At 36.7% G+C, this 25688-nt stretch overlaps 1 protein-coding gene and 1 long non-coding RNA gene across 6 annotated transcripts in view; one reads left to right on the top strand and one right to left on the bottom strand.

Annotated features, from left to right (window-relative positions):
- Nucleotides 1–17933, bottom strand: part of MAP3K7 (mitogen-activated protein kinase kinase kinase 7) — a 64796-nt gene extending 46863 nt beyond the window's left edge. For 2 of the 5 annotated variants that reach the window (XM_010987685.3, XM_010987686.3), the window contains exons 1-5: nt 17638–17933; nt 4793–4903; nt 1945–2010; nt 1400–1445; nt 167–305 (exon numbers count right to left, since the gene is read on the bottom strand). In XM_010987685.3, coding sequence (XP_010985987.1) covers nt 167–305; nt 1400–1445; nt 1945–2010; nt 4793–4903; nt 17638–17757 — 482 coding nt within the window. In that variant the 5' untranslated portion in view covers nt 17758–17933. Of the gene's footprint in view, nt 1–166; nt 306–1399; nt 1446–1944; nt 2011–2312; nt 2446–4792; nt 4904–12128; nt 12310–13903; nt 14267–17637 lie in introns of those variants that run through there. The other 3 variants (XM_064486850.1, XM_064486851.1, XM_031456045.2) reach the window with 3 other exon arrangements.
- A 286-nt stretch (nt 17934–18219) lies between these two features.
- Nucleotides 18220–25688, top strand: part of LOC135321593 (uncharacterized) — a 45031-nt gene continuing 37562 nt past the window's right edge. The window contains exon 1 of the long non-coding RNA XR_010381461.1: nt 18220–18588. This is a non-coding gene — a long non-coding RNA (uncharacterized LOC135321593). The remainder of the gene's footprint in view (nt 18589–25688) is intronic.

The raw sequence follows: 25688 nt of genomic DNA, 5'->3' as shown, positions 1-25688 counted from the left end.
ATGATGAAGGTGAGTTAAAAATAAACAATCTTCAAAAAATAAAAAATAAACACTCTTGAGCAATCAAAAAGGAAGAGAAAAGAAAAATGATGTGTAACAATCAGCTTAAATTAGGGTGTGGGCGGGAGCTGGTGAGACAGAGAGATGCCACATTATTAGAACTTACTTTGGTGGCTTCAGGTCCCTGTGAATTAGAGCTTTGGGTTGCATGCTGTGAAGATAAGCCACTCCTTGGGAACACTGTAAACACCAACTCATTGCGTGGGCAGCAGTGTAATATGGCAATGGCTCAGCACCATGCAGCACTGCAAAAGAAAGGCACAAACTAAAAAGAACTTTATTGCATATAACAAAAGACACAAGGTGAATGCAAGTACTGTCAGAACATATGACTGGGTAGTTTTCTACACATGCTCCCATTAGTCCCGCTTTTAATTCTTTTCTAAATAAAATGATAGAAAATAGCTAATAATTTCAAATGGATAACTGCCACATAAGTACCTAATATTTAATAGTACTCTTATTAAATGTTATACATATATTCACATAAAATTAATATACATTACCAAACATTTTTAATATTGATAGATGCAGTCTTTCATACAATAATATAAATTATAAGCAACGTGATGGCATACTATGAGATACAGAGAAATAGCACAGAAAGAAACAAAATAATATGCATCAAGCTGTTTATAATTATGCTTCTTATAATAGCTAAAAACTAGAAATAGTTCAACCAAATAAACACTGGAGTATTAGATAGCCATTAACAATAATGAACATGAGCAGTAAATATAAGTAAAGCTTATATAGAATGTTAATTTAAAAAATAAAATGCTACATTTTATATAAACAGTGTGACAAGAGACTTCATTTGTATATATGGTTGGTGTTTCTTAGAGTGAAAGAGTTAGCTCTGTTCTATAAAGGTAACTAAATGATACAGTTCTTTCACTGTTATTAAAATGTTCTGTGAAATAAGTTTTCACAATTTTATTTTTAGAAAAAAAGCAAAATAAAGCAGAATAAGGACATATGGTTAAAGAGTTCTAACATGAGGCTCAAAGCTAAGAGAGAGGAAAAAGAAAAAAATTAGCAGTATAAAATAGATATTTTGAATCTATTTAAAACACAAATTTTACTTTACTTCAATGCTTTTAACATTATGAAGAGTACCATCAAGTTAAGAGATTGATATACTCAGACTTCTAAATTTCACATATTAACATTATAGCATTTTGTCTTTTCATTTTTAATCTTTAGCAGATTTCTTTAACTACCTTCTCTTGGGACTCTGAGGGTAAATTGTGAAGAACTTTAAGTAACTTACAGTTTATATTAAAAGCTTTTCAATTATTTTACTCTTTTAGATAAAGACAGGTCTAATGATACTCACCATTATATAAAGAGCCCCCTTCAGCATATTCCATCACAAGACATACCTAAAGGAAACATATGCCAGAATAATTAACCACAGAGCTACAGCATCTTAAGGGAAATTGAGAGGTAACTCAGTTCAACCTTTGATTTCATAAATGCATTAAAACTCACTGTTTTTGTCCCCTACTATGTGAATAGCACCAAAGGGGAAAAAAAAAAGTATCTATGATCTAAGATCTTGTCTTCTAGGGGTCCATTGTCTAAGACTGGAGATGTATACAAAAACATGATCACAAGATCTTTGGGGACTTTCCCCATTGCTAATGAATTGATGCTGTCACAAGATACTGGAAGCCTTCTAAGATGAGGTTACTGGATAAGAGCACGTAAGACAACTCCTCCCTTATATTGTGTTGCCAATAGATAAGAAACACATGCAGTAAAGTTTTTTTCCCCCAGAAATAATATAACTGATCAAATAGCTACATGAACTACACAGTTGCACACATCTGCAACATCATTTCTTATAAACAGGTTATAATGAAAAAGTGACAAACTTACTGGATTCAAGCAGGCTCCATACAGCTTTACAATGTTAGGATGGTTCACACGGGATAATTGCCGAAGCTATAACAAATTAAGGTTTCTTTTTAAAAAGTGCTAACTTTTGAGGAAGTGATTTCACAGCATCATTAACATCTGAAGGTTATACAAAACATTAGTTTAATCATTCAACAATCACTATTTACTGTGTTACTACGTAGCAGGCATTGTGGTCCTGCTTGCCTGCCCAGAATGGCACAGAATCCTTGCCTTAGATTTCTCACAGTTTAGGTAGGGGAGAGACATGTAAATAATTAAAGCAATGTGCAAAGTTATAACAAGAGTTATGAACAAGGCATAAATACAAATAATAATAAGAAATTTACTTTGCTGAGAAATGTTAGGATGCCATCCTAGAGACTGCACTGAGCTGAGTTATCCAAACCACAAGATGCCATATCATCATCACCATCATCATCTTCACAGCTGTGGTTGAATTATGCCGGGCACTGGTGGGCACTTTACAGATATTGTATAAGACTCACAACTTTGCAAGGTAGGTATTATTTCCATTATAAAGATGAGGTACCTTTAAGATAAGGCTCAGAGAGAGTTAAGTGAGCTGCTAAAAACCCTAGAGCTAAGAAGTGGTATAGCCAGGGTTTGAGCTTTGGTCTATCTGACTTAAAATCCGCATTACTGTATTCCCTTCCCTCCATCTCCCATCTCTTGAGTTAACCTTCTCTTCTCCATTCCCACTACCATTGCCTTAGCAATTCCAACCTGAACCACTGGTAATTACTACAGCTTTCTCCTACCTGGTCTCCTTACTTTCAGTTTTATCCAATCCAATCCAATGCAATTCACTCCAATCCAATCCAATCCAATCCAATGATTCATACTGAGGTCAGTTTGGCTCTACTCATTTTTCTTCTTACATTTTCTATTAACGTAACCCCTAAAGTGCTTCTTGTTCACTTTCTTCTCCCTCTTTTCTGCCCTTTCCCCTTTCTTCTTCTCCTTCTCTGTTACCTACATTATACTGCTGGCTCATATAAAGTCCACTAAGGTGAACCTTTTTACTACATGCTACTAGAAAGCAGTATTTTTCTACAGTCAACATTTGTAGATTTCCAGTCCTAAAAAAAGAATTGATATCACTATATATTATATTTCATCTTGTTAAGATTCATCACTGAGCTTCAGATAGCAGATAATTCAAGCATTTATTCCTGTTCCTTCCTCAAATGCCACTAAGGCAGTTAAGGTATTTTTTTCAAGGCATAAACTCAGAAAGACGAAGAGAATGTGAAATGAGAAAAGAGCACACATTTCTGGAATTGCAAAGCAAGTGACTAGCAGTAACTGACATAGCAGACCTAAAGAAATGAGAAAAAGTGAGAGGCAACCAGATTTATCTCACAAAACCTCCAAAAGAGTGAGGAGTGGTGGTAGTACCAGGTACGTATTCAAGGCAGTTAATAAAAGAGTAGACACATGGTTTAAATGTTAGAGCAAAGATTGCCCACCCCATTGAATTCAAACAGCTTTAGTGACTGCGTCTTTACTATCCCAACCATTAGAGGCTGACTCTTTAGAGAAGGTATGAGGATACTTCTCTAACCATAGAGATACATATTTAATACAGAAATATATCACAGAGATAAATACAGAGTTGGAAATATAATAATACCTTCTTCAGTGAAGGTATAAGTCTCTGGATTGTGGACACCAAACAAAACTAAGGGCTAAGCTCAAAGTAGTTGCCTCTGAGAAGCAGAAAACTTGATGGGAGTAGGTACATGGGATTAAAGTTTTTTTTAGTAAGAATATGTGGAGAACCATTTGCCAATTAAAATTACATGTTATCTATAACTTTGATGAAAACTTATTTTCTCCAAGCTATTACGATCTTTTTCACTCCTAGTATTTATTTAACACATATGCTTTTTGGAAACTGCCAACACAACAGTAATACGATCAATGACCTCATCTAAACCATAAACAAAACTTGTGAATAAGGCAAGATAAAGCCAGACTTCTGGAGCATACTACTAGAGATTAGCTTTCTTCTTGATGAGGTCAAACCATTCATCAGCCTTTCTCAACTCATTCAACTAATTACGAAAATCCACTTTATCCCATCACAACTAAGCTCTCATTTCTCCATGTTAGACATTTAAAAATATCATAAAGTATATTTTGAAATTATAAATAAATAAAATCACAAATTCAGAAGGTTTATAAGGTAAAGACCATTGATTTATTGGCCAATGAAATCAAAAAGTGATAAAACCACTGATTTAATGAAATACTATGATCTAATATACAAAACCAGCACAAAAGAATGAATCTGATAATACAATTATCTCATGATTATTGAATTCTCTTTCATCATCAAATCTGTAAGAGAATAGAGTTGAACATTTTTGCACTAAATGAGAAAAACCAAATTTGAAATTATTTTCCCTTAAAATAATCTCATTTGAATTTCTAAAAATGTTCAGTCAAAAATGAATGCATAAAATTTCCCTTCTTAATTTTAGATAATGGGAGAGAATACCACTCCTTTTCTATTTTAAAATTTAAATTCTATGCCTTGAAATAGATCTGAATTACATAGAAGAGACTGTATTTTAATTCAGGGATGAATTCATTTATGTAACTAGGTCTCTTTTCCCCTAATTTTTAATCAGAGTTAAGAGTGTGAATGAAAAAATATTCCTATGGCATTCCCTTTGGTTCAATCAAACTGCTGATATTCAAGTATACAGAAAAATAACAACTGAGAAACATTTTTTTTCATAGTATTAAATTCACAGAGTATCTTACATGAATACACGACAGAAATGACATCGTGACTTACCTCTACAATAAAAGCTTTCCTCTCAGATTCACTTTCTATTTGTTTAATAGCAACATCTTTTGCTCTCCACTTAGCTTTGCATACTACTCCAAAGGCTCCTCTTCCAACAACCTGAGTTAAAATAAAAACCAAGTGAATCAGAAAGAAATAGATCCTGCCCAACACATAACACTGAAGCCAATCTGAAAGACTTCTTTAAGATTTAAAAAATCATCACGATCTGGATTTGCCACTGAGCAAGTATGAATTTTCATTAAAGTGAGGAGATAATGAAATGCACTGTATCTTTTAAAGTTTATGGTCTAGACACCTCTTCATTCTCAAGTAAAACCAAAAACAACAAAAAAGACAGAGACAGAAAACAAATTAAAACAGGCAAGATGAATGAGAGGAGAGGAGATGATTTGGAAAAATAAAAATAAAAAGCAGAAACATATAATCAATGTTGTAAGCAATCATATTTATGAAATTAAAAATAGCTTTTGAATAATTCCATAGGGGTGGGGAGTGGAGAGAAAAGGATAAAAATATAGATGATAAAAGACTGGCCATTGTGAAGGACAGACAAAACATGGTATCATATATACAATGGAATATTATTTGTCAAGAAAAAGGAATGAACAACTATCACATGCTACAACATGGTTTGAACCTTAAAAACACTAGGCTCAAGTGCCAGACACAAGAGACTATGTATCACAATGATTCCATTTAGATGAAATGTCCAGAAAAGGCAAATCTATAGGGATAGAAAGTAGATCAGTGGTTGTTTGGGGCTGAGAGTGAAAATTGAGATTAACTGTAAATGGGTAGGAGGAATTCTACCAAGGTGATGAAAATGTTTGAAAACTGATTTTTGGTGGTATCTGCACAATTCAGTAAATGTGTACAAATCATTGTACATTTCAAATGGATGAATTTTAGAATATGTAAAATATATCCCATTAAAGTTATTTTTTAAGTTATAAAACAAAAATTGACCATATATTGCATTATTGTTGAAGCTGATGGGTATCTCATGGGTTCATTCCTCTCTCACACTATTCCACTTTTATAAATGTTTGAAATTTCCCATAATATTAAAATAATACTTGTTAGAACAAAATCATTCTATTTTATCATTGTAAGTGACCTTGGTTAGGTGCCATCTACTCCAAACTTTCAACTTTCAATGGATCTAAGTACTTCCTTAAGTGAAAGAATCTATCTTCCTGTACAGCTCTCAATTACAATGTCTTTTTTATGTAGTAGGCACTGAGTTAAGTGCTTTACATCCATTATATCATTTACACAACTGTAGGTGACAGGTACTTGAGCTATCTTCATTTTACAGATGACGTACTTAGGTTTCAAAAAGTCACCTAACTTGCCCAAGGCTGTATAGCTAGTAAAGTACAGTTTGATGCCAGGAAGTCTAACACGAGAATGTTAAAGATCATAATTTATACACACACATCTGTATTATGTATTAGAAAGGAGCAGTTATACCTTCTCTTGGAGGAGGAGTCTTCACTTTAGGACAAATTATATGAACAAATCTCCGGGCAGAAAATTCTTCTAAACAAAGCTGGCTATAGTTAAGGTGATCAAATGATTTACTATCTACGTTGGGACTCTAAGTAGAGTAAGAAAGGGGTGCACATGGTAACTATCAGGACAGTAGCTGCAAACTGGGATGGATGGCCACTCTAGCCACAGCTCGAATTCCTCTCCAAACATTACACAAAGCAATATGGACATTCCTCACTTTGCTTAATGTATAAAACCACTTAAATGGTTAACATTTATTGCATGTTGACCATGTGCCAGGTACTAGTCTATGTGCTTTTCACTCATTAGCACATTTAATACTTCTCTATTTTAAAGGTAAGTAAACTGAGTCACATGGTTGCAAGCTGCCAAGATCAGAGGGTCAGAGAAGCAAGGATTTGAGGCCTAGAGCGAGTAATGATCAATTCATTCTATATTCAGCCTTGGTGTGTCATCAGCTTAAAGGAAACTGGGTGGCCTCTAGGCAAAAGTAGGCCAACATCTCCGATAGCTAGTCTTTCCTTTGGTGACTTGCCCTTTTTTTCCTCCTTCTAGCCCTGGGTTCCCAGGGATCTCCTACTGATTAGACTAGCTCTCCTCCAAACCTCTCATAAGGGAAAGTCATTTGCACTTGTTAGCCAATTACTTTAACGTAAGTGGGTGCTGGCTAAACCTGGCCCCATCAGAATCTGGAACCCTACATCTTGAATTTGAATATAGGTTCTGTCTGCCTATTAGCTATCAATACTGGGCAAGTTAAAGTCTTTGAGCTTCTATTTTCTCAACAGTAAAAAGGAAAAGCTTACATTTTCCTCAGTGGATACCCATAGTGTTCATAAGTCAAAATTAGGCATTTTCTTAAACACTACAAAAGAATAAGAAGTGCTTGGAGTTGGCGATGAATCAGTTTAAGGAGCTACACTCCTCATTTCTCTCACAATAATGAACAGCAAACAGGTCCTAAAATGAATTTCAGCTTTATGGCAATATTAGGCTAAGAGGGTGTGGATGGAGACCAGCTTACCTATTGATATTACTATGAAATAATGATTAAGAATTTAATATATTCTTCAACTATGTATTTACAAATACATCAAAGCAACTGGTACTGGGTAGGTCTCCTCTTGTTTCATTTTCCTGTTCTCAGAAAATATTCCAAACATTGTATTTGTGGATCATGCATCTGCTGCAAAAACTGTAAGGCGTGCATGACTAACTGTGATGCACAAGTGCCACCTAGTGCTGAGATGGTGGCTGACTCTGAGCTTGCAACTTAAAACCATGGAACAAAATGTGGGCAAATGAGGACATGATAAACTTCCTTCCTTTTGCTTAAGAAAGCAATTTTTTTGAATGCTCTGAAATACAAAACAAGCATATTCACGTTAACACGGGAGCCCATGAATTTAAGAAACCTCCACTCTTGTTAGGACTATAAGATATTTCACATGTACAGTGAAATAACAGATCTACAAAGATAATAAAGTCCAAGATGCCCGTGGTTGTACACATAAACTGAAATACATGACAGAAAAAAATAATTGCTGTGAATTCAAAGGAAGTTAGAGGTAGAGTCAATGCTTAATGAATTACATTTCTGTGTGTCTAATGATTCTGATCACCAATTCCAGTGTGTGGAGGGGGGTTTCCCCACCCACCAAGCAATTCTCAGATATCAGCCGATACCCTACCATTTAGCTCAATTCTGACATTACCCTCCTGGAGAGAATGTTAGATCCTACAGATTAAGGGCTGAGTTCTACAAGACTGCTCCCCACCTACTCCACTTCAGAGGCCAGTTACAAGTCCAGGTTATCACCTGTGCTTCTGATCAACCACCAAAGCCCCCCCCCCCACCCCGCCCCGCTTCCTTGGGTCTGAATAATTTGCTGGAGCAGCTCACAGAACTCAAACATTTTATTTACTAGATTATCAGTTTATTACAAACGGATATAAGTCAAGAATGGAAGAGATGCATAGGGAAAGGTAAGCAGAAAGGGGATGGAGTCCCATGCCCTCTCTGTGCCCTACTCTCTTTCAATCTTCAAGTGTTCACCAACCCAGAAGCTCTCTGAACCAGTCCTTCTGGGTTTATATGGAGCTTCATTACACAGACATGATTGATTAAGTCATTGGCCACAATTGACTGATTCAACCTCCAGCCCCCCTCCCCTCCCCGGAGGTCAGGGGGTGAGACGGAACATTCCAACCCTCTAATTACATTGTTGGCTCTCCTGGCAACTAGACCCACCCTTAGGTGTGATCCAAAATTAGCCTCAAGATATCTTTATCTCTTTCATCATTTAGGAAATTCAGAGAGTTTCAGCAACTGTAGACAAAGACCAAATACGTATGAGAAATATATTTTGGTCATCTGAATGACCAAACATATATTTGTTATAAATCACCATGTCACAGTATCAAAAAGTAACTTCCTATTTTTTTCAAATGGCATAAATATTAGGGGTGAAAGAAAAAAAATATAAAGAAATGACCCCTGCTTTTATGGGACGAAAGTGAGGTTGAGAAGAAATTTCAGGACAAAACAATAGCACTTAAAACAGTTTTTTTTTAACACTCCCAGCTGAAGAGAGCCAAAGGTGAGAGTCCATGAAGGTGGGTGGCTGAAGAACCACCCTTCCCCTTTCAGAACAGACTCAGAGGACAGAAAAGAGTTACCCCCACGCCCCTTCCCCCCAACTCCTCACTGAACCCCAGGAGGAAGCTGCCTTACAGAACATGGAAAGCTACAAATGAGTAAGTGTGGCAAGGGAGATAGACAGAGGGAGGCCCTACTCAGGTTTTCTCAGCCCCGACAGAATATGGAAATGATACAGAAAAACTCTTGCCAAGAAAAAAATAAGGTAACTCAAAACTGAAGTCTTCTGACTGCAGGAAGGAGAATGTTGTAGGGCAGTGTTGGAGCCTGTATCAGAGGCGGTGGGATGGAAGTCAGCTCAGAAACAGGGAGCTCAGTGCAGAGCTCAGCTGAATTTCAGAGGATCAAGGAAAGCCCAAGGGGAAGTCCTAGTCAGCAAGCAGGAGGAAATGGGTAAGGTCTCCTGCTTTCAAGGGGTGAAGTGAGGCTAATGCCAAGAGAACAATGAATTTTATTTGTTTATTCCTTAAAACAAATATGTTTCTTGACTGTCTACTATATCCAGCTACCATCTAGGATACAAGAGATATGGCTGTAAATAAGACAAAGGTCCTGATCGACACAGAATGTACTTTCAGTTATAAGGGGGTGAGGTGGGGGTGAAAGAATAGAAAACTAACTAAATGGCTCTTGAGTTGTTCAGGCCTGTACTTCTAGCTAAACTGATCATATGACTAATACACTCCCCTCTCTGTGCATTTTTTCATAGAATAACTTATCCTTTTACCCTAGAGGTCTTGAAAGGTCACGGACTGAACCTCAAGAAAATGGGCAGACCCTCCTAAATCCCTCCATAACAACAGCAAGTTCTTATCAAGATGAAAAGAATGTAATACCCTATAAAATGCCTGTTTGTTATCACCTTTCCTGTTCCATCCAGCTTTCCTATAAAACCTCAAGACCCCATCCCCAAGAGGGGCTCATAGTCTTTAAGGCATTAGCCTACTGTGACCCCCTTTGCCTGGCAAATCAATAAAGCTGTTCTTTTTTATCCTCCCCAAACTCTGCCTCTGAATCTCAATTCGGCTATAGGATACAGAGGCTGGTTTTTTAGCAATGGGTTGTAAGGGTGGACGAGGAGAGAAAAGACAGTCAACAGACAAAAAGATGAATAAGAAAAATACCAGTTTGTAAAAAAAATGCCATGTAGAAAACAAAAATATTGAATGATATGACAGAGAGACTGGTGGTAGCTTATGGCTGGATAGTATGGGAAGGCCATCCAAGGTTACTAACTTGATATCTGAATGATACAAGGAAACAACCAAAGAAGAAACAACTAATGTAAAGGCCCTAAAGGGGAAGAAAAACACCTCTCACTCCCTACTCAACAGTATTTGAACCCCCATCTTGGACTAGGTGTTATTCTATGCATTCAAGATATGTAAGTGAACAAACCAAAATCCTTGCTCTAACTGCTTATATTCTCATGGAAGGAGACGAATAAAGGGGAAGCAAGATATACAAGAAAAAGATACAATGTTTTAGAAAATGGTAAGTACACTAAGAAGAAAACGAGCATAACTATGTGTGTGTGTGTGTATACGTGTGCATGTGCTCCCCTCACCCAGACCTCACCTTATTTTAAACAAAATAGTCCTGCAAGGCCTCACTGAGAAAGGTGACACTCAGTGATGACCTAGAGAAATACTTGGAGTGTTTGGTGTGGGCGGTGCACAGTGGGAGAAGGGAAGAGTGATGCAAGACAGAGCTGCAAGAGACAGGCAAGTCTGGACCTTGAATGGCTCTCGGCACCATGGAAAGGAGCCTGGATTTTAGTCTAAGTATGATGGGAAACAATTAGAGGAATTTAAGGAGGAATGTGATATGATTTTACATTAAAAAAAAAATCATTCTAGTTCTAAAGTGAAGAACGGATTGTAGGGAAGCTAGAGTATATATAGAGAGAGACTAGGGAGGAGGCTGTCAAAGCAGCCCAAGCAAGAGAACAGCTTTGAGGACAAGGGTGATGGTAGTGCAGCACAATGGGCAGGTCTGCAGTATGTTTTAGAGAGCTTGCTGATGATCTATATGCAGGAAGGACAGGTGGAGAGGAAAAGAGAAGAATCAAGGATAATGCTCTGATTCAGCAACAGTTTCATGAAGAAAAAGAATGGAGCAAGCAGATTTCCTTTTCTTTTTTTTTTTTTAAAAGACAGAGTTCTGATTTAGTCTGTCGATGCCTATTAGATATCAGTGGAGATATCAAGAAAGAAAGTGGAAATGTGATTTAAGGAGAAGTCAGGCAAGAGATAAAAACTTGGGAGAGTCATCAGCATTTAGTTGGTATTTCTAGTCAATCAACTGGATACAATGACCAAAAAATAATATGTAAATACTGGGATCCCAGAACTGAGCTTTGAAGCACTTCAACATTTAGAATTCAGACGACAAAGAACCAGCAAAAAACAGAGAAGGAACAGTTAATAAGGTAGCAGGCAAACCAGGAAAGTGTCACAGAAACCAAAATAAGAGTTTTAGAAAGAAAGAAGATGCATTTCTATAACAGCAAAAAGCATTAAGCCAATGGCTAAGTGTGGTCTCTGGGTTTAGAAGCACCTGCATTGCCTGGAAATTTGTGAAAATGTAATTCTCAGGTTTCCACCCAGGATTACTGAGTCTATGGGTTGGGCCCAGCAATCTGTGTTTTAACAAGCCCTTCACATAATTCTGATGTTTGAGGATGACTGTATTAGGTTATATTAAAACCAGAATTAACAGTGAGACAAGATACTACAGTGGAAGCCATCACATAGACCAGACAGCCCTCCCTTGCTGATGACACTATTTATGGAAATTTTTCAGACCACTGAGACAACTTCTTAGGCAGGAAGAAAGGAAAAGGAGAATTTTTTGTGAGCAATCCAGTGTTTTTCTTGACACATGGTAGATCAGGAGAAAAGAGTGGCACAAATGGCAAATTGAGCCACACTGGCAACTGAGGTAAACAATGAAAAACCTAATACTCAAATTACAAACACTGAAAGGAAGTTACTTTTTACTTACTACCAAATTTCCATTCAAGTTGTTCACAAATCAAATACGCTTTTTGGATTGCACTCATATCTGAATAATGTAAGTTTTTTTGACACATTATCATTAACAATTATTTTGAAGTGACAGCTTTCCCCAAAGATAAATTTTCACCTTTTCGCCAAGAGTGTAAAAAAGGGCACACATCCAAATTACAGGTATCTCCGCCATGACACACATCCATTCAAAATGGTGAACCTAGAAATAAATCTTTCAGGTATTTTTCACAATCCCTTACCTGTAGAAATAGAAGAGCAGAGGAATGCAAAAACGACTTTGGTTTTAAAAGGGAAGTCAATTTAGAAATATTTCCTTCTGAATTTGAGTGTTTTCTAAATTAAAATGTTCTCAGATTAACTCTCTTATTATATGTATCTCTTCTCCTGTGGTTTAGCCCTCTTGGTTTTGGGTCCACAACTTTAGTCTCATATAATAAAATAGATTGAAATTTAATTTTTAATAAAAAGTATAGTAGAAGAATATGAGATGCTGTATAGAATATTTCCATGCAATTAGTATTAAAAATCACAAAAACTAAAATCAGAATTTGGTGTTTAAAGAAAGCAACTCCTTTAAAAATGAATTTCTTTAAAATGGAAGACTACTCCATTCCTTTACTTAAGTCAGATTATTAAAAACAAAACAAAAAAAAAACACAGTAAACTAAATGGAAAAGGATTCACACTCTTGCGCTCTTAATTTACATGAAATAATTCTTAATTGTCCCCAATTCACGTTAGTTTTAGTTCAGTGACTGTAGCTGTCAGTTTGCTTTGGCCTTGTTCTGTGGTCTATGTGAATGGACCTTGGCTGTGCTGTCATTGCTCTGGCTAGAAATCTGGAACATGACAGAACAAGCATAGATCTTAACATTTATTAGTTAGAACTTGGAGCCTCCAACTATTTCAGAACTTCACTATCTATTAATAAACTGTGGCAGAGTGGAACTGCCATCTGCTGACAAGGCAGACTTGATAACATAAAAGGAAAGCTTTGATTATTCAAACTTTCTTTTGAATTTCTCATGTAGTGTTTTAAAACCAGCCATAAGACATCTGATAGGACTTTCTTTCAAATAATATGCTCATGTCATCTTTTAAGCTACACCTGCACAGCATAAAAGTTATGGCTGTGGCTACCTCTTCACTGTGATTAACAATTACAGATTTCTACTGAAACCAATGATCACTAAGTTCACATGGAAGAGTTTATTAGTAATTTTGGATATTCATAATTAAATACTGACTAACCTATAGAATCAGTTTATTCAGACAACTATAAATTAAATTTTTCTCTATTATCAGTTGCCTATATACTTATAACCTAAAATTACAAAATGCACATCACTGCCAAAGTTCTTTCTGTATTTCCCTTTAAAACAAAACCTTTGCATGTCTCTATCACGAAGCTTAAGAACATACAAATGCTGCAGTGATTACATGTGCTTTGCACATATGCTATTCTTGATGTCAAAACCGTGGGGCTCCCTTTTAAAAAGCAACCAAGCTAAACAGGGTCTTTTCAGTATTTTAGTAAAGGCCCACCAATACATGGCTTACCCACAGCACTAGACCCTTTACAACATCTTTTACCCCTGGCTAAACAGAAGTATTTGTTAGGTATAATAGATTGTAATGGAGTCTACATTTGGAAAGAGAATCAGATTTCATTTTTAGTGTAAATGCTGCCTTAGCTGCCTTAGCCAAATCACTAATCTATCAACCTCTGGTTTTATCACATAAAAGAATCAGATTATACAAAAGAACCAGATGGACACTAAATTCTCATGATTATGTTGTGGTAACTTCATTTACTTATTCAGCAAATATTTACAGAAAACCTTCTAGATGCTAGGCATTGGAGTTACAAGTAGGAATAAGGCAGCTTACATTTTGCTGGGGGATCCACAATTTTGGTTACTGGTAAGTGTCATGAAGGATAATAGAAGTGACAAATATCTAGGTTGCTCAGGGAAAGCTTCTCCAAGGAAGTAACATTTGAAGTGGGACTTGAATGGTGAGGAGTCAGACAAGTGAAGTTCTAGTGGAAAGAGCATTCTAGGAGAACAACTGCAAAGACAATTTATCTTAATACCTTTCCCAATCTATGATGCTTACTTTATTCAAAATCTAGTTTCAAAATTTTTTCTCTCTATGGAGCCTTCTGTGATAAACCCTACTTACAAATTATGGCTTAAGTGCTCAATTTACATTACATTCCTGGTTTTAAATTTGTGGTTCTGAAAATTTAGTCTCACAATAAGTCAATTTTTAAAGAGAGACTCCTTCTATTCATCTTCCATAGAACCTTCACAGTATTATGCACAGAGAACGTTCATTAAATACTAAAGTCCAACTATTACAAAGGAAATCAGTATTTTGTTTCCTCATTCTTACAATAAGGTCTGGTTATAGAGCACTTCAGAAAGAACCTAAGTGACATTGTAAATCCAGTGGTAAGAGTAAGTGACTCAGGAGTGAGAAATCTTGAATTTAATTCCCCACTCTACCATTTACTTAGACATGAGGTTTCTGGCAAATCAAACTTTATGACCATTTGTCGATATCTGTAAAGCGGGGGTATCATTTGCCCTATCTAACCAGGATTAGTTAGTCACAAACTACATTTCACGAGAGATCATGATCACTGTCCTTAATGCTTACTGTGGAAACAGAGCATAAATACTGGAAACAATAAGTGTATTTTCACTGTAGAACCAGGAGTGACCTTAAATGATCTTGTTCAATCTCTCATTTTACATGAGAAATCAGAGGCCCACAAAAATGAGATGACTTGCTCAAAGTTACTGAAATATATTATGGCATAATCAGTAGGGCATCTACATTTTCTAAATACCTAGCCTGGTACTTTTTACCATACCACATTGCCTTTACCACTTCTTGCAACCTAGTCCCTAATGTACATATCTCACCATTTATTCTAACATTCTCTACACTCAGATCGAGAATGATAAAAGCTAAACGACTTAGAAAAAAAAAAAAAAGTACCTACATAGGTTTCTGATGCTGAGACCTTACATAATTTGATATCAGAATTAAATTTAGGAAGTTCCACACTGATATTCTTCAGTTACAATATGCGAAATGTAAGGATTAAAATCAGCTGATAACTTAAAAATACGCATCTACTAAATGAGTTCATACTTGGCCTGTGGTTGGGAGTATTTTTCTTACATAATTTCTAACTGAATCAATTACACTGATTATTTGAGAAACAGAAAATGATTTTCTTTATTTATAGGCAATACACTAGTACCATATAAAATACTGAAAGCAATGTAAAGTAACTTTTTGTGTCTAGTCATCTTTCTCTGTTCCCTTATTCATGATTTTAAGCTAGACGCAGAATATACGTTCAGAAATAGTTACTGACTGCCCTAGGATTATATAATAATACTATTTTAATGTGTGAAAATAAAGAATATGATAAAAAATTATGTAACATCTTTAACATTAGAAAGGTCTAAATACAATCTTTAATGTGAAAATAAATTGGGTAATAAAAAATGAAAAGAACAAAACTAAATGACTGCCTAATATTAGAAAATTTCATCCCAAAACAAAAATTTACTCCTCAAGAATGTTAAATGTAGCAAAGAAAGGTTGAAACATTACCTAAACTGAAGTAAGGGTCTTTGGAAATCGAACTCCAATCAGAAGTTAAATGACTTTGTGAGAAGAGCAGCAAAATGATAAATGATGCCTTAGTAACCAAGAATGTAACATCCTTTATAAAGTAGTGTGTGAAAACGAAGGTTGTAAAAATCAAATGATGTAAGTCTGTGAAAGCATTTGGTAGACCATGAAGTACAAGTTATTATTATATAACAATTTGTAGTCTGCAAGCATAGCAGTTCGCCACAGAGTAGACGTAAATGCTTATTTAAAAACTGTAATTCTTTTATACTGACTCACTGAATTTTTATTCTTAAAAAAGAAAGAATGTTCTTCTAACACTGAATGTTATTCTTAAAAAAGAAAGAAAAAGAAAGCCATCAAAGCTGGATCAACTATCCAATTCTGAAAAAGGAATTTATCATAGCCTCCATAGAAAATACACACACACACACACACAAATTCCCTCCCTCTTTCCAAAATATGGGTCCTTCATTTAGACATGTGATCTGAAAGCAGGTCACTGTTCCTCTCTGGAACTCAGTTTCCTCGTTATGTGTATCAGGCACTGTATTGGGTGTTTTGCATGTATTGCCTAGTAAGATCTGCTACACAGATAAAATGAAATAAGAAATTATTATCCCTATTTTATAGGTAAGGAAACCAAAGCTCAAAAAGGTTAGTCAGATAACTTGTTCCAAATCACACAGATAGTAAGTGGCACAGCTGATACACTGAATTTTCATCTAACGCCAAAGGCTTCATTCTTCCCACTACATTACGTTGTTAAATGAGGTTGTTCTCAGTGATTGATCTTTAAGGCTATTTTATCTAAGTAAAAAATATGATTAAGTAATCCATTATTCTTCCAAAACATGCATAGAAAAGAATTTATTTGTTGAAGGATAACTATCTTACTATTTTTTGTCTGCCACTACCTAAAAATAATTTTGGATTTTTAAAGTAGAGATAACTCTGACAGTCTGTAATGCAGGACATAACAGGGTTCTTTATGACACATGTAATGCAAAGTGCTTAATATATTTTTAAAATGATAAACAAATGGTAAAATGATAAATACAATTTTCAACAAAAGTCTTAACAGTTTCTAAAGTGTGTCTTCAAAATATACATACAGCTTTTATTTTTCTAAAATTTCATTCTATGGTTCTTATAATCAATCTACTCCTCTGTGAATGTGAAAAGAAGCAATGTAATAAAGGCAAATTATTACCTTGGTCTAAAGTAATTTAAATCATTGCAGAATAAGGAATGGATTCGGGTTTTCTAACAGCGATTTCTAGTCTAGTCTTACATTCTGGGTGTCACTGAAATCATTAGTTATCTTCTCAGAATATGCTACTTGAAACAACTTTTCATCGTATACCAGTCTACATTATTAATGGTGAAATTAATCTAAATTAGCCTAATTGAAGGCAGAACATTTAATATTACAACTAGTGCTCTACGGAATCGGCGAAACTGAGAACTACTCGGTACTCGAGGAAAAACTGTATTAGACACGATGATACATTAATTTACTAAGCGTCCATTGAGCACCCATTGCGTGCCAAGCGCTGCGCTAGAAGTCGAACAGAATACATTAAGAACCCTTAAGAACACCATGTCTTAGAGAACTAAAACTCCAAAACGGTCACGGTCTTTGATGAATTTACTACTTACAGATTCGAGAACTGGTGGGACCACACGATCTCACTAGTTCATCCTTCTGTTTGAGATGACCCAAATCCAGGCACCAGAGTATCAAAGCCAAACTCAATAGAGCCGAAGTGAGGAAAAAAGAGAGCTACCCCGGAACAGCTGAATGCGGACAGCCCCCTCTACACCCGGTTTCTGTGGGGCTGTGGGGACGGACTCCCGTGGGGAACCTAGCGAAACAGAGGGGTCAGTGTGCCGCCTTAGGAGTCGAGACCGGGCAGAGGCCATGACCGGCTGGGGCTGGCGCCTCCGTGCTCGGCCTCGCTCACCTCTTCCACCTCGATCTCCTTATAGTCGATCTCTTCAAAGTTGAGGACTTGGGAAGGGGCTTCGATCATCTCACCGGCGGACGACGAGGAGGAGGAGGAAGCAGCGGAGGCTGTAGACATGATCCCTGGCGGAGCCCGGGGGGCCCGGGAAGGCTGCCGCCCGGACGCTCCGGGGGAGACCCGCGCCCACCCGCCTCAGGACCGACCTTCAGTCTGGAGCCACGGCGACCCGTGGCGGAGATAGAAGCAGCGGCCACAGCCGAGTCCCGGCCCGGCTCCGCTGCGTTTTCCGCCGCCGGGCCCCGCCCACTAAACTTCCGGTTCCGGCCTGAAATCGGAAATGGGAGGAGGGCCGAGAACTCACGGGAGGGGAGGGGAGAATTTGGTGACACAGACTGAGAAAGGAAGGGCAGTTTGGGGTGGAGAGGGGGAGGGTGAGAGACTGGCTGGCCCTATAAGACAAATTTCGCGAGATCTTTGTTAAAAGGCCTCAGCGACCGGATGATACCGCGAGAACTGACGCTTTAACGTAATTAAAACGCGCGAACGGAAGTGGCGCGGAGCATGATGGACTATCAGTGCGGTTGGTCCTTTAGGAACCAGCGGGAAAGATAAAAGCTATAGTTTGTACTCTGCTTCGTGAACTATATTATGGCCCCGTTCTCTTTTCTCTCAGAGACCTGCAGACGAACAGGGTAGTGCTGAATTGAATTTTTGTGACGACGCTTACTTTTCAGTATCACTTCTAAACTAAACTGAACTGTTTTTTTAAGAAACCTTGGAAAATGTGTTGCCCTCAATGTATTTGGAAGAAAGCAGTTGCTACTGTTACTTTGAGCCAACCCGTGATGCTATAAGAGATTCGAAAGAAAATAATACAGAGCGAGCCAGCGCATGTAACCTGAGTAACACTATGTAGGCTGAGTGCTCACGAACAGAAGTTAATATTAGGTAAGGTAGATAACTTATATTTGGCCTAATTTGTCGTATTCATCTGAAGTTACGGGTTATATTAATGGTAAATGTCTTGTGCGGAGTACTATGCTAGGTGCTTAACATTTATAATTTAGTCATTAACAGTAGCCTTGCAAATTAAATATTTTTGTTGCCATTTACAGGACCTAAGAATAGGCTCAGAAAGAGTAAAATTCAAATTCCTACAAGCTAGTAGACTGAGGTCAATGATATATTACAAAGTGGAAAGTGTTGCTGTGTTGTGCTATCAACACACTTTTTAGTTTTAAACTAGCTGTTAAACTTTAGTCAGTTTGACCTGGAGCCTAACGGGGAAAATTGGAGGTTGAGATGTGAGTTTAAGGACCAAGGATTAAACCCTGCGAATATAAAATTCTGAGTCTCAGTAAGAGAGACGGGAAAGAACTGGTCAGAAAGGGGGGAAAATGAGGGGAATGGTGATTGGAATAATCACCGGGGTAGAGCCTTCCAATTAAGGAATAGGCAACCAAATAAATGCTGTACAGAGGTGAGTTAAACACATTTGGGTTTGCAAATAAGCCTTTGAATTTGGCAATTGAGATGTTACGAACTTCTAGAAAACATTCTGTCATTTTTTATTTGTAGTTCTAGTAACACTCAATGATAGTTTGGTGAATGGGTAAGAGAATGAAAGAAAGAATAATTTCTTTTCACAGTACAATCTCTGGATGATCTTACCCAGGGTCCTGACCACATTTATGACAATAACTCCCCATCTCTCCCAGTGCTCAAATATTTCCTGAATTTCTGGACCTATTTAGATGCTACATAAACACCTAAACTTCAAGATTCCAAAAGCAAATTCAAAAGTTATCACCCACCATATATATATTCTTCTGTGTGCATTTAAAAAAATCTCCGTGAAGGATCCCATCGTCAGTTGTCCAAGTGCATAATCAGCTTTATTTCTACATGTAATGTGATGCTTAGTGCACTAGTAACCAAATAGAAGCAGATTAAATCAATGGGATAACCATTTTTACCTGTTATTTCTTTACTCAAATCCCCAAACTAGAATGGTCACCTCTTAATCTAATCCTGTCCCTCTTCAGGTCATATCTAATTTCTTCTCTTTTTTTTCTTTTTCTTTTTTTTTTTTTAATGAGGGGAAGGTAATTTTATTTATTTATTTATATTTGGAGGAGGTACTCAAGATTGAACCCAGGACTTTGTGCATGTTAACCATGTACTCTACTACTTGAGCTATACCCTCCCCCCAAATATTTTACTTATTTATTATTGTATTATTTAATTACTTTATTTTGGCAGAAGGGGGAAGGTAATTAGGTTTGTTTATTTTTAGAGGAGGTACTGGGGATTGAACCCAGGACCTTGTGCATGCTAAGCATGCACTCTACCACTTGAGCTATACCCTCCCCCTCTAATTTCTATTTAACACCTTGATCTTAATACAATGGATACTACTAAGAATCAAGAAATATTTGTTATTTATTCTGGGTGAATTAATAGGTTTTTCCAATCCTGTCTTTCCCTATAGTACAAGATCTGGTTTCCATACCTTCTGTTTAGTACTAGAATCCTACTGACAAGAGACTAATCATTACAGCCATGATGCTGTTCTGCTTTTCCTCCAACATTTTGTTATGAAAAATACCAAACATATAGAAAAGTTGAAAGAATTTTACAGTGAACACCTACGTACTTACCACCAAGATACTATTATTAATATTTTACTATACTTGTTTTATCATTTATCTGTCTATTCATCTGCTCAAACATACATCTATCTTATTTTGTTGGCTACATTTCAAAGTGAATTTCCTACATGACCTTTAATATCAACCTCAATACTTCTGCTTTTGTGTTTTATGCACTGATTTGGACTTCTGTTATTGATAATAATCTAGAATCAGTTCTTGTCCTATTTGCTTGCAGAATTTGTTTGTTTGTTTGTTTGTTTGGTCTGCCTGCACCTCTTCAGTAGCTTCTGATAATAAAGTCCCAGCTCCCAGCAGTGCTTATATCTCTGGATCCAATCATCCCAAAGATCCAATCCACCTCTCCCATTCTTTGACTTAATTAGGTCAGCTGGTAAATTCCCATTTTTCACTTGAGCTGATTCAAGTTGTATTTTTGTCACTTGCAATCAAAGAATCCTAAGTAATATAGTTTGAATCCAGAGAAATGAGGGAGGGGTGCTGAATTTGTTTTATTTCATCTCAATTTTGAGTTTGTATTGCTTTTAACTTCTTTAACTTTCTTGAGTTATGGATAGAAGCTTGGACTTTGCAAATTCATGCCAATTTCAGTCACTGATCTATTGTGTCTCCACAAATTTCCAGAGGTACATATCAGACTGTTTAAGTGAACTTCTTGAAGTCCCTCCCAATTTGAGCACTCTCTACCACCCATCCTCACGTCAGTGTCCTAATAACTACTCTCTGACCTTAACTCTGTGTTTAGCTTTAAACCTTTTATACCACCCAGGGGATGACGGCAAAGAGTTTTGAAATCCATTTTCCACCGTCTCTTTGCATGTTCTAAATGGGATTTTCATCTTACTTGGCTTATTTTTGATATGAGGACATCCGGCCTTATTTTCATGGAGGCTTAGCAGAAACAGACTAAAGTAGTTCCACTTTAATGTTCTGTTGCACTGGCATGTATAATACATCAAAGAAAAGTTCCATATTTTATCAGTTAATAGGACTTTTGTTACGAGTAACCAGGAACTCAGCGCAACATTGCTTAAACAGTAAGGGGGATATATTGACTTATTTAAGTGAAAAGCTAAGAGCTAGAACAGACTTCAGTGTCATTTGATTCATAAACTTAATAATAGCATCAATAATTAAGTTTCCATTATTGTCTTCTGCTTTTTGTGGTGTTTGCCATTGCTCTAGAACAGTTACTCAACCTTTTATTTCATTATTGACCCCCTAAGGAGCCTTTTAAGGTTTTTTTGTAATGCTCCCCCCAAATTTTAATACCACATGTATACCATATATCTGTTTATGTACCGTATGCATATTTATGCTTTATACATAAAAGAATAAGATTTTTTTCTCCCCAGTTTTGACCCACTGGGAGATGGTATCACCCCTGCTGAGAATACATGCTCTAGCAGTTTCACTTTTCATATGACGTCACACTGTCTAGTACGATGGCAGAGAACATCTCTTTTGGTAGCTATTTCAGTAGAACAAGGAACCTTAAGCCCTTGGCAACTGTATCTTTGGTGAAGAATGTGGACTGTAGGTGGGTGGTTGAGGTTGCAGATGTCTGGTTTAGCTTAGATCCAGGACTCACAGAGTCATGAGCTTTGAGGATAAGGAGCTACTAACCAGAAGGAAAATCTGAAGACTTTTAGAGGGGCAGAGCAAGGAGTGGTTGCTGGGAATGCAGCCAACAAATGTCCATTATTCATATGTCTGCTAAGGTTGAGCTCTGTACCTCTAACATGCTGTCTTTACTTCCTGTCCCAAGACCAAACTAGGCCACCCCAATTAGATATTGTCCTTTCAAGGAAGTTCAGAAATAGTTTTTTGCTGTATTCAAAACTGTAGTACACAGAGGATAGCTAACTCCTTAGCAATTCAGTGGAAGTGCTGGAGAGTGGCTCCCCAAATTCATAATTTCTTTGATATTTGGGTTTATTCCGTATTTTCTACTCCCCACATTTTCATTCTAGGTCTTTCACAGTCCATGGAGCTGCTGGAAGGGTTTGCATTCTAGGTGCCCACAATGTGGCTGGTCAGAGTGGGCCTGCGAAGGTGGAGTACGGGTGCAGCTCCAAGGCATTCTCTGACATTACACATAGCTGACATTTCTGTTTGCAGCTAATGTTCTTTTTTGTCCCCCTTGACCATGCTAGCTGCAAGGCAACTGCTTTGATGATGCCCATGGGTCCTACAGATAAAATTTTCATCATTGTTGTTGAAATACTTGATATGCAAAAGTTCAACTAGTTGCAAAATCCATTCATATTATTGCAAGAAATTTGAGCATTGTATTTGCCATTTAAATAATAGGAAGAGCTGTTAGAGTTTTTAAATATGATTTCAACCATTGTAAATTTTAAGATGGTTGTAAAAATATTTAAACACTTTAAATTTCTTTGTCTGAACAAAAGTTCTCTTTAATAATGACTGTCAAGAATTTGAAGAGCTCATCTTTTAAAAGTCTTGGCAGGATTGATAGTAGGCATTATAAATATAAAATCTTATATTAAAAAGATATTTATGAAGGAAATCTCATGAAAAAATATAATATATATTAAAATTATAAATATATTTGATATTTATACACATTCAATGTTTAACATTATAATACTTTGTATTTATTTCTCAAAATTACACAGTATGAGAAAAGCAATTTTTTAATTAAGCCCTAAATAGATACTTTAAAATCTTTTCCAGTTTATCCCTAAGTGTCTTACAATATTATCATTTTTTACATGTGCCATAACATGAAGAAGTTTGAGAAGCACCAAGTTAAGAGGCTGTTGCAGTAGTTAAGGCAAGAAGTAATAGTGGTTTGAACAATACAGATAGTGGCCACAGGGTTGTGGAGAAATGGATTTGAGAGATACTGAAGTAATACTGAGAATTGGTGGGATGTGGGGGAAGGAGGTAAAGGAAAGGGCAGTGTAAAGGATGAGTCCCAGATTTCTCACTTGTGCAACTCAGATGGGAAGGGTGGTATTTACAGAACAGGGAAGACTGCAACCAGGTTGAGGGAGAAGAGAGTAAAGAGATCAGTTATAGACACTGAGCTTGAGGTGCCTGAGAGACCTCCAGGTGTAATTATCAAATAGGCAGCTAGTCTTAGAGAAAAGAGCTGGAGAAACAGATACTGGCCTGCTGTCAATAATTTAAGTCATGGAAATGAATGAGATCACCTAGGGAAGATGTGTAAAGTGAGAATAGGAATTAAAACAGAGCCTTAAGGAATGAAATGTTTAAGGCATGGGCAGAGGTAGGGGAACTGCCAAAGAAATTTGTGGGAAACTGAAAATTATGATGTCGTGGAAATCAAGATAAAAGGATGTTTCAGCATTGAATACTTCCAAGAAGCTAAACCAACAGCGTCCATTGGATTTGGGTCTTGCCTCCTGAAGGTTAGCCAAGGGGTATCTCTTTGTGGGGAGGGTATGTGAATGGGCTCAGATGGGTAGGTTGGGGTGTCCACATGTTGGAGTGTAAGGTTCCTTGCAATATAGAATTGAGTCCAGAATAAGAGGAGGTGGGCATAGGTCAGGAGCTGAAGGCTAGCTTTACTCTTACACCACATTTTGGTGATGGTATATTGTCAAAATAGGAGGATGGAATCTGTTTCTTTTACCAGTTATCTTGAGTTAGAACTTATAAATATTTTGACATATGATAGGGGAGTCTCTATTGTATCCTTGCCCTGGGCCCCACAAATGATAGGAGAAAGCCTGTTTATATATGTGTTAGATTTCTATTCCTATGTGCTAGTGATCTACAGGTAGGTTTCCCAGTTTGGATTTGCAATTTCTCAAGTTTCCCACAGATGTCTCTATCTTATCACTTAAGTCTCAGCTCAGTCACTTCCCCTTTAGCTCCCACCGTTTTACTTTTTACCCATTATTCAGTTTTGTTTTATTTCTATCCCTTTACCTATTTGACATTATCTTATTTACTTATTGACTGCTTTGCTTATTTTCTGTCTTCCCAACCCTCTCTCCACTCCTGCCTTTTGGATGTTAGTTCCACTGGGACAGGGATCATGAGCATTGTGTTCACCACTGCCTCCTCAGGGTTTAGAACAGCACCTGAAATGTAATTGACACAGAATAATTTCCTAAAACCTAAATGAGTATCTACATTTCTAAGTAAATGCTGTTTAATTTATTTCAGGTATTAGGAATAGGTTAACCAAATACTTTCTGTAATATCATTGAGAGAAGTTTTAATAAATAACTGAATTGATATGCAAGTAACATACCAACTATTTATCATAGAGATTTCTTATGTATTTGAGAGTTTTGAAGGTGCTTTGTTTTCCTGGTCAGTTTAAATTTCTCTCCAATCTTTAAAATTACTAATTTTTAGGATAATTCTCTCTCTGTATTTTGCAAGAGCAAACTTTAGTTCTTCTTTGCCAGTACTCACTAGTATTTAATACATTTGAATTATTGAATTGCTTATTGAAATTTAATAATAAGTTGTTACTGTGGCATGAATGATTGCTTTCAGAGTAGCTGATATTTTAAGTAAAATAGATGCAAAATCAGACAGCATAGACATGTTTATTTTCTGAACTTCTGAGGCATGTTCAATCATCCTGATGTACCTCAGCATCAATTTTTGAAAGCAGAAACTTACTCAGATACTTTAGAAATAAAAAGAATCTTCATAGAAATAGTGCTTTTCACTACAAAAATGCACTCATTAACTGTTTTATTTTATAAGCTAATATGTCAAATCAGTGTTCCTAGATGGTCTTTTTCAGAAGAAATTCCAGAAGCAATCTGGCTTCATTTACGGGAATAAATAAGGGTGTTTCATTTCACACAGCCTTAGGGAATCACAAATTAAAACTTTCCACTAAAATGGATGTCATCTACTATTCATTATTTCAACAAACAAACCACTCCACTCTGCTGAAGTTGCAATCAGGACAAGGGATATATAGTGCTTGAAACCTGCAATGCTGAGAGGGCCTACTTTGCATTCTATTTGTAAGCAACCCGTTTTGAATCTTCCTCTGAGTTCCCCAGCACCCCACAGAGCTACTCTCAGTGGTGCAAAGCTCCATTAAATAAATAGAGGCTCTGTATTTAGAAGCTATCTCTGGGAATCTGAAGTGTTCTGAGAGGGAAATTGGTACTATCAAGATTAAGGTATTAGCGAAAAGTTCTGTTAAATTTCTGTTGGGATGCTAATTAATCTTCTAAAAATTGTTAATCAATTTAATTATGTAACACACTTAAACTTTAACACATGGTACAGGAAAAGTAACAAGGTCTTTCAAATATGCCCAGAGGGATTCAGAAAATTAGGGGAAATAATCTAAACAGAAAATCATCCCCAAAAGGTATTGATCTTCAATATTCACTTGTTCTATCA

Source organism: Camelus dromedarius, chromosome 6 (assembly GCF_036321535.1).
Source record: "Camelus dromedarius isolate mCamDro1 chromosome 6, mCamDro1.pat, whole genome shotgun sequence".
In the NCBI taxonomy this organism is placed as follows: domain Eukaryota; kingdom Metazoa; phylum Chordata; class Mammalia; order Artiodactyla; family Camelidae; genus Camelus; species Camelus dromedarius.
This window is presented reverse-complemented; position numbering and strand designations above follow the sequence as displayed.